Below are 10000 nucleotides of genomic sequence, written 5' to 3'. Positions count from 1 at the left end.
CCGCGTAGTTGTTTTTGACTTTTTTCCTTGCTTTCTTTCATTCCTTTAGTTTATCAAAATTCGTTCCTTTCATTTCAATGGCATCACCCTTCTGTAACGACAGACGAGAGAACTGTCAGAAGGGGGACTCGTAGAAAGCCTTCAATCATCAGGAGTCCATGATTAGGAGCGAACAACTCCCATACCAAGCGTTTGTTACGGTAATTTTTTTGACTACCTTTTCCGCAAAAAAACAAATTAAAGGCAGTTCCGGTTCGGTGACGCTATGACGTCAAGTTTGCTTCTTGTGATTTGTCATCGGGCTCCCGCAGGAGTCTCATTCGCAGGAAAGACGTTCAATTCGGAGGAATGCTCCTAATGACTGGCTCCTAACTTTATCAAATAGAGAATAGATCCATGCGGGTAGTCCTGATCCATACCGATGGCTATTAAGTGGCAGGGTATTTATATGCAGTTGATTCTGAAAAGTGTCCTCCGTCATTGCTAACCAAAGGAAGACCAACGTACAAGAACTGTTTTCGAAAGTTTCAATTTAGTCGGCATTAGTGTTGATGATAGACAAAGGTGCATCAGAAGGAACGTCTTTTCGAATCTAACGCTGTAGTGAGAATAGGGCATACAACTTTTAGGAGGCCGTTGCATTTCTTCCTTTTCTCTCTTCTGACGATTTTCAAACAGTTTCATCGAAAGAAAGAAGTGATCCTCCTCGTACTTATCTCGACAATTTAAGCAATTGTCTCTTATAGAAACCTGAAAAATTCAGGCGGGTCCAACGGGATTGGAACACATGGCCCCCTGCGATGCCGGTGGAATGCTCTATAGCTGAGCTATGAAGCCACTCACTTGAGAGCAGGTGAATTTGTTGGGCACAAGCTAGGGACCATTCATTATTTATGCAAGGTGGTGGGCTGGTAAGATCCGCCAGAAAGTAAAACAAAACGTTTTGACCGGCAGGTACAAAGCGCAGGTCACAGGTCACAGGGCACAGATCACAGGTCACAGGTCACAGGTCATTGTTTTACCTATATAGAAAGTATCCTAAACATTCATAAAAGCTAACCTTAGGCCTAAAACCTTTTCGTTAGGCCTACTTAAGGCCTAAAATTAGCCGTTTTATGAATGTTTAGGATACTTTTCTTTAGGCCTAGGCCTAATTAGGCCTAATTAGGCCTGATTAGGCCTAAGGTTAGCTTTTATGAATGTTTAGGATACTTTCTGTATAGGTTAAATAATGACCTGTGCCCTGGGTCCTGTGCCCTGTGACCTGCGACCTGCGTTTTGTATCTGCCGCGTTTTGACCCCTTACAGAATGAAAGCAGTCATGTCCCCACTAAAGCAGTAGTGCGGAGGTCTCAGAGAGCGAAACCAATGGGGAACACCAGATACCAGTTGTAAAGTTACCTTGCTCAACTCGTTCTGAACGTAATATTGGGACATCATTTTCTCGATACCGTGACTGTTTTTTGCAGTAATTAGCTTTAAACTGCGATGTATGAACTGTTAGCAGTTTCAGAGTCTCGAAGCAATGTATCATTAGTGCAGAGAGCACTGAACGCATTTGAAAATAAAACAAAAGTAAAAAAATCATATAGTCCCCTGTCTTTGTATGCAGATTAGCTGATGACACCTCCCCCTTCCCCCCCAGCCCTGCCACTCTTGAATTTTTATTGCCCTTCCTCCTATTCTTGCTATGAATTGTTCCCTTGGACTTGACGATAACAATGACTGCATATATGTAGACGAAAGAGAGAAATGATCTTCGCCATTTAAACTCCACTCTTTTCTGTAACCGATCGCGCCTGCAACGGGAAATTCGGATTGGTCCGTTGACAATCGACCGCTGTCAGATTTTTTTTGACGAGTTTTAAATTACTTCCTCTCAGATTGTGACGCCACTCTGTCCTCGATTTTCCCCTGGAAAAGATAAGCACGGTTTGGCTTTTTGTGGTAGATTTCGATCATTTATCCCTTCAAATGGTAGACTGCGAGCAGTCTCTCTTTTACATGAAAGATATATTAAGCATCATCATCAACTGGGAACTCGGAAAAATCTAAGCCCCAGATGGGATTTTAACCCACGACCCTCCGTGATCTACAATAGTACGGATGCTCTAACCACTGAGCCACTGGAGCGTCTGTGGTAAGCAAAGGTGACTACGACTGCATCACGCAGTCACACAATCTAATGTTGATGATGCTTAATATCTTTCATGTATTTTTCACATTAATCTCTCTTTTGCTCGAAAATCCGCCGAGAGAACGTGATGTGACTTATGAGCAATAGAGAATGCTCCCAGTTTATTCAAATGGTTAACAATTGTCCCTTGGGAGGACTTGATTGCGTGACGTTCACGGTTCACAAACATACGTGACATGTGAGTGAAAATCACAAATCCGTTGTGGTATTGCCTTGGTAAACATGGTGAAAGTCACGGTTAAGAATACTGCTCCTTTTGAAGGACAAAAACCCGGTACTTCGGGTCTTAGAAAAGCTGTGACGGTATTTAAACAAACAAACTACACGGAGAATTTCGTACAGTGTATTTTCGACTCGATTCCTGAGGAAAAGAGGAAAAATTGTACACTTGTCGTCGGTGGCGATGGAAGGTTCTACATGCGAGACGCCATTCAGCTTATCGCAAAGATGGCTGCAGCAAATGGGGTATGTTTTTTATTGTGGAAATTGAAAAGCGAGATCTTAGATATTTTTCAATCTAGTCTGTTAACTAGTGCACCTTTTACAACACTGAGAGCGCCACAATACTGAACATACTCCCTTACCCTTCAAAAATAAGTGCGTTGTCTTGTTTGTAAGTTTAATAATAACACACAGGTTGAAATATTAATTAAGGTAATCAATAATTTTTTTTTAATGTTTCGATCAACATAACCAATATTTTGCTCCTGAATGGCATGTAACATTTTCCAACGTCGTTTCATGGTACAAAATATCAGATCACATGCATGGTGGTCGTAAATTGCTTGTACGTAACATGTGCAGTGCATGAGCAATCAGCCCCCATGGGTTAAACATATTTGCTTATGCTCACTGAAGCAAAGTGAATTTTTCATGACGAGCCAGTTTTATTTTAAATTGCAGCTGTTTACCAGTTTTTGTTTTACTTATTTTGTGATGACAAGAGTTTTTTTTTGTGTTTACAATGTTCAATACATTATCGAAAACTGGCAAATTGAGCTTTTTGAATAAGAAATATGTATTATGTAAATGTCTCAGTGTGCAGTGTTTTATGCATGATTAACGTCAAATTCCACTTTTTTCCTTGGCATACTTACATTCAACTCAAGAACCCAAGAGAGCTTTAAACTGAAACATTATTATTATTATTATTATCATTATTGTTATTAGAGCGGTTTTCAATTGAGTGTCGAAAGTAATTAGATAATGACTTTGGTTTATGATTACTTCACTCAGTGATTGGTCCAAAGTTCTCACACCATTTTTTCAACCAATCGGAAGTGAAACCAAAACCAATCGTGGCTCGCGCGTACACATTTTCCGGCGCTTTGTGTCGGCTACATGTAATTACTTCCAGTTTTGATTGGTTTACTGAATTGTCTCTGTCCTTTTTGATTGGCCAAAGAAATTACTTTGGTTTTGGTTTTACGACACTCAATTGAAACTTGCTCTATTATTATTATTATTATTATTATTATTATTATTGGCTTTCTGTGAACAGAACAACCTGCGAGGAGATAGTATTCAAAATCTGCAGACATAAACACTGCTTTAATCCTCAGCTTCAGCAAATTATTAATAATAATAATAAATAATAATAATAATAATAATAATAACAACAATAACAGAAACAATACCAGTTGTTATAGGCTCTAGGGCTCATCAAGAAGGGACTGGAAAAACACATGGAAAAAATCGCTGGGGCAATCAACATCCTTGAACTACAAAAAAAAAAATAACTTTATTAGGAAGAGCCCAATATACTTTAGGAAGGTTAAATTTATCAGCCCTGTTGTGCCCTAAGGACCATGATTTGGACCCAACCCTGCAGGCGTTTACATGTACAGCATACTGAACAGCAAGAATTCACGCATAATAATATTAAGGGAAGTGTTCAAAACTACTACACTAAAACTGGACCCACCAAACCACAAAATAGATGGTGGTGGATCTGCCTGCACCCCCCTTGCTTAACGTCAAAAGATGGTGTCTATATTGCATAGCCACCCCTCTATCCAGCAGTAAAAAATTACAGTGAGATTCAAACCTCACTTTTCTTGTTTGTCTAGTAATGCTGACTCTTGCTACACGTAGCTGAATATGCCTGTGTCAACTCAAATTTAAAAGCCAATAAAATGTTGTCGGTAATGCAGTGCTGGAAATAATTTTTCTTTATTCACAGGACATATGTCCTTTCAGATCTTCATTTTGGTTGGACATTTGACAAATTGCACCGGACATAATTTATTGACTGACAACACCTTGAAGAAGATAACTCAAGATGTGCTGGTGAGATGTTCGGTCATCATGTCCGATCATAATGTGAAATTGGCCGAACATTTTCAAAATTTGGTCTGACAATGTCTGATGACTGACTGTTATTTCCAGCACTGGTAATGTTCATGTGATAAGTTCGAAGATAGGCGGTGTTTTTGAGAACCCCCTACTCCAAAGGTGGGTCCTGTTCAAAAACAGTAGTTTTGACCAGTTCCCTAATAATAGTTAATACTTCAGTAGAGACTGGTTCATAAGTTTCGCTTTGGCACCCTATGTATTAGTATTTTAAATCAGCATTCAGAAGTGTATACTGCGATAATAATAGTAATAGTAATAGTAATAGTAATAGTAATAGTAATCAATGATGAAATGGTATATAAAATGAATCATATATGAACTGCGGATATGAAATCAAGTGAAGCTATGATCTTCGCAGTTATGAGCGCAATTTTTGCAATTGCGTAGAGAAGCCTGAAAAATTCAGGACTTCAACGGGGTTTGAACCCGTGACCTCGCGAGGTCAGGCTTCTCTACGCAATTGCAAAAATTGCGCTCATAACTGCGAAGATCATAGCTTCACTTGAGTAATAGTAATAGTAATAGTAATAGTAATAGTAATAGTAATAGTAATAATAATGAAGTGAAGGAAAAATGACCAAGTGAAGCTACCATGCCCGGATTTCAGAATTCAAACAGACCATCATGTAGATCACAACAGGCCCGATATAGTCGTTCTGGAAAAGGCGAGCTGAGTGTGCCAACTCATCAATGTTGCATGTCCTTTTGATACCCAAATTGTAGAAAAAGAATGCGAGAAGATCGACCACTACCAGGATTTAAAAGTTGAAATACAAAAGATGTGGAGCTGTAAAAGCGTATCTGTTAAATGTTTCAGTTGTAATTGGGGCACTTGGGGCAGTGTCCAAAGACTTGATGATGTGGGTTACTAAGATAGGAACTCCTGGGATCTTGAACTTACTCCAGAAAACCTGCTTGTTGGAAACAGCAAAGGTCTTAAGAAGCACCCTAGGCACCTAATTAAGGCTATAGGAAATAGCTGGATGACCTAGGGATACGTGACCACTGATTCAACTAGTGGTGTGAGATATGAACAATAATAATAATAATAATAATAGGTTTTTATAGTACAAAAGATCAGCCTGTGAAAGTGGAAATAATAGTAATAATAATAACTTGCATCCCAGCTGTGATCGTCGGAATGACTAACACTCCGACTGGACGGATGACTCAGAGCTTTTCAAAAATGAAAAGTTAATGCCTTATATAATAATAATAATAATAATAATAATAATAATAATAATAATAATAATAATAATAATAATAATAATAATAATAACCTGTCCTCTTTGTTGATAGCACCATGCCAGTCAATTGGTTGGCTTTTTTGCGTGACTTTGACAGCTAGACAACTAAATTTGAATGGACTGCACCCAGCACCGGTTGAACCCCAACTAAGCAGTCTTGCTTTATTTATTCATCAGGTTGGTGAACTGGTCATTGGTCAGAACGGAATCTTTTCCACTCCAGCTGTATCTTGTATTATCCGAAAAATTAAGGCCAGAGGTAAGAAGAATTCAGAAGTGAAATGAGAATAATAATTATTATTACTTTCTGTGTAGTTTGCTTCACTGCGCTGTGTTGTTGTTAACACACGACATACCCTACTTGTTGGTTTAACCCATTGAAGAGTAAAATAATCTGGCGTTTGACAGAGTAAAATCTACCTTTTCTCAAGAACGTAATACATTCATTAGAAATGAATCATGCCTCAAGGATAGTAAATATTGTAATCAATTATTATTATTATTATTATTATTATTATTATTATTATTATTATTATTATTATTATTATCATCATTATCATTATTATTATCCCTTACTCATAATTGTCATCATTCAGTGGCAGACCTTTGAACCAAAATTCTGCTAAGGGAATTGGGTCAACCATTAGCTCCTTGTTGACATTCTTTGTAGGTGGCATCCTTCTGACTGCAAGTCACAACCCCGGAGGACCTAATGGTGACTTTGGAATCAAATACAACACCGAAAATGGAGGTACATTAATCTTTTGTATTGTATGTTGTTTAACTCGACAGTGCCCGGGTCCTACCAGCTGAGGTTAAATTCTAATGACATGATTTAGCTTCCAAAGAAACTTGGCCAAATGTCAGTGGGGAGCGAATCACAAACAAGTTGGTTTTATCAAACAAGTTAATAAACTACATGTAAATTAACCTTTGTAAGAAAGATGTGTGAAGTGGCATTTTGAACGTTTGCCCTTCACTGAAGTGCATTAGGGAGTTGTGGGTTTTCAGTGGTTTATTTACAGTAAATCTTGGCTCAAAACATTTATGTTTAAAAAACACTTTTCAGGTTAATACTATATGTTCACTTTATGAATATTATATGCTCACTATATGAATACTATATGAACATAATTATATGTACTTTTTAATATTTTATATTAAATTCTTATACTAAACATAAATTAGATATTATTTTATTTCCATTTATATTGTAAGTGCATTGCGATTAGAATTGCACACTAAGTACATTTGTTACTATTATTATTATTATTATTATTATTATTATTATTATAAGCAATGGAGGAGCTTTGTGGTTGGTGTAACTACAGTTTATAGTGACATTTTCTTTTCGTGTAATTTTTAAGTTTCAAAAATTTATAACTGTCTTTTTCCATAAATACAGGACCTGCTCCAGAGGGTGTCACTAATGAGATCTACTCCCGAACACAAACAATCAAATTCTACAAAATTTGTGACGAAGTCACTGTTGACCTTGGTACCATTGGTAGCAAAAGCTGGGAAGTGGAGGGACATAAATTTACTGTGTCTGTTAGAGACTCAGTGGAAGATTACACTCAGCTGATGAAAGAGATTTTTGACTTTGATCTGCTGAAGAAGCTGATTTCTGGAGCAAATGGACAGCCACCTTTCAAGTTCATCGCAAATGCTATGTATGGAGGTGTGTTTAGCAGATTTGTTCCTAGAGGGGTTTTCAGTTGAGTGTCGTAAAACAAATAGCAAAGTAATTACTTCGACCAATCACAGAAGGTGCAAACGTAGCGCAATGAACCAATCCAAATTCGTGGCAATTCACACTTGTTCAAAGCGCGGGAAAAATCGCGTGCAAGTCGCGATTGGTTTTCCTTTTTGTTGGTTAATAAACTGACGTGAGAATTTTAAACCAATCACTAATCTAACATCTCAGTAACAAAGGAGACTTTTGTCTGATTGGCTGTTGAAAATTGTAGTATCCAGTTTTCCAACCGCGCGCTGTGATGTAAACAAAGATGGCTTTCGAAGCGGTGATTTGAACCTGTGCTTCTATGATCGTTCTATATAGCTTCTGCCAGTTGAAGGTGGTCATTTAAACTTTAAGTGACAGGGAAAGATTCTGCAAGGGGCATTTTAGTCGGCGGAAAGTTTTCTTTCGTTACGCTTTTTGCAAGCAGCTTTTTGCTCGCGAAAGCAACGCCTCTGAAGTTGCTTCGAGTCAGCTTTTATACTTTTTAGCTTTATTTCTCCATTTAAGTGAATGCATCGGAACAAATGCTCAAAGTGCGAAAAGACCCAAGCAAAGGCCAGATTCCTTTGTTGGGAAAGGAGTACTATCTAACGTGGTTGCGAAGTATATCCCTCGAGCTCGCAGGCTTCGATATCCAACTTGAATGCGGCGCTGGAAGGAAGTATGTCACTTCATTCACTTTCTTGCATTGATCGTTTAGAGTTATGAGATGTCCTCAGTCCTTTGAAAGAACATCTTATCTCAACAGATATGTCGACAGAAATTTAATACCAGCCGCGCCACCTCTATTTTGTGTATGTGTCTGAGGCCAACCTGGTTCACTGCATTTATCTCATGTGCAAACACTCTCAAGATACACTACCTTAAAAATTTCAAGAACTTTCATTTAACGGAACCAAAACATTATTCTTAGGTACATCAACTGATCATGAAGGCATGCTTGATAATATATGCTACAAATATATGCTTGACCATTTGTAGATGTAAATTACACCCACATTAAATGTACAATTAAAATTGGGATGTCTGGAAATACATAAAGCAGGTCTTGTCTTCTGTGCAATGTTTAAAACTAAAAGGGCAATTAAAGGCAAAGCAGACTTTGTGATAGAACTCTGACACAATATTAACTACTTATTAATTTTGATGTGAGCATTTCATGCTCATTCATATTCATTGCTCACTTTTGTGGTAAGTTACTATCTCACTGCAGAGAATAATGTAAATTTACCTAAACCAGGATGAAAATGTACAAAATGTGCAGCCATTGCAGTCTTAAATGTTTTTAGTCTATTAATTAACCCATTGACCCCTGGGGGTTCCCTATTGATGAGTTAAATACTAAGTATGGCCGGTTTAGGGGTGAAAGGGGATTATTAAATATAGTACATCAATAATATTACCGTATCAGTAATTGAGCCAGTATTTAATAACTAATGTGTCCCAATAAAATTTATTTTAATATTGATTCCAACAGTGTTAAGTAATTAATATACATTGATTTAGGATGATGGAACATCACACACCATTTTGTGTTCCGACATTAATTTTTTTTTTACTTCATTCTTGGTGTATGGCAACTTATAGTAACTGCAAAAAACTTGCAGAAGAAATTGAAGTGAAGGTATACCTGAATATTATGGCTGTTTTGTGTGTCAAAAAGTTTAATTGACCTGGTTTTTGTTTATTTTTGCTGCCATTCCTTGCACACAGTCACATGTCTCATAAAACTTGAATGTGCAGACAAAGGTAAAATAATTCACCATACAAAGTTTAAAGAATTGTTATATTTGTATTATTTATTAAATGGGATTCCAAAAGCAGAAAGATGCAAATAGTGACACACACACCCATGCAAGGCAGCCACACAAGGGAATGAAAATTTTAAAATATACATTATTTACAAATATAATGTATAATTACTCATCATGTAAATCATCATGAACAAAATTATATTTTACAATAATTACTTGTCATGTAAATTTTACTATACAGTTTGTAAATATCTTTAAAATTTCAATTACTACAGTTTCCCTCAAATTTAAAGTAAGAAATTTATCAAATCGAAAAGTGCAGTGCAAAGTTGTGGTAAGCAGGCATTTTTATTTGTAAATATTACTACACTAACTAAACATTTTTTATGTAATTAAGTATAATTTTTAATAGCTGGGACTACTATTTGTTGCAATAAAAGCAAGAGTCTTACTTGCAGTACATTGCATTTAAGAATGCATTGCAACTGGATAGAGTTGAATCATCGCATCTCAAAGTGCCAAGTTTCGATGGAAATTAGGTTTACTTTCACAGGGCATTTTCGTGCGTCCTGCCACTTTTGAAGGAAAACTTTCAAAGCAGTTCGATTCTTCACAAATATGTGCTTTCCATACTAATGGCGATCGCTGGACCAAGACATATTTGCTGAGATTTGACCGAAAGTAACGTGAACACTGACGCCAT

At 37.0% G+C, this 10000-nt stretch overlaps 1 protein-coding gene across 1 annotated transcript in view; it reads left to right on the top strand.

The window, feature by feature from the left end:
- The first annotated feature begins 2388 nt into the window (after positions 1 to 2388).
- The window catches only part of LOC138023690 (phosphoglucomutase-1-like), a 20413-nt gene continuing 12801 nt past the window's right edge, over positions 2389 to 10000 (top strand). The window contains exons 1-4 of the mRNA XM_068870731.1: positions 2389 to 2662; positions 5977 to 6058; positions 6470 to 6550; positions 7205 to 7480. Of these exons, the coding sequence (XP_068726832.1) occupies positions 2420 to 2662; positions 5977 to 6058; positions 6470 to 6550; positions 7205 to 7480 (682 nt within the window). The 5' untranslated portion in view covers positions 2389 to 2419. The remainder of the gene's footprint in view (positions 2663 to 5976; positions 6059 to 6469; positions 6551 to 7204; positions 7481 to 10000) is intronic.

This window comes from Montipora capricornis, chromosome 11 (genome assembly GCF_036669925.1).
Source record: "Montipora capricornis isolate CH-2021 chromosome 11, ASM3666992v2, whole genome shotgun sequence".
NCBI lineage: Eukaryota > Metazoa > Cnidaria > Anthozoa > Scleractinia > Acroporidae > Montipora > Montipora capricornis.
This window is presented reverse-complemented; position numbering and strand designations above follow the sequence as displayed.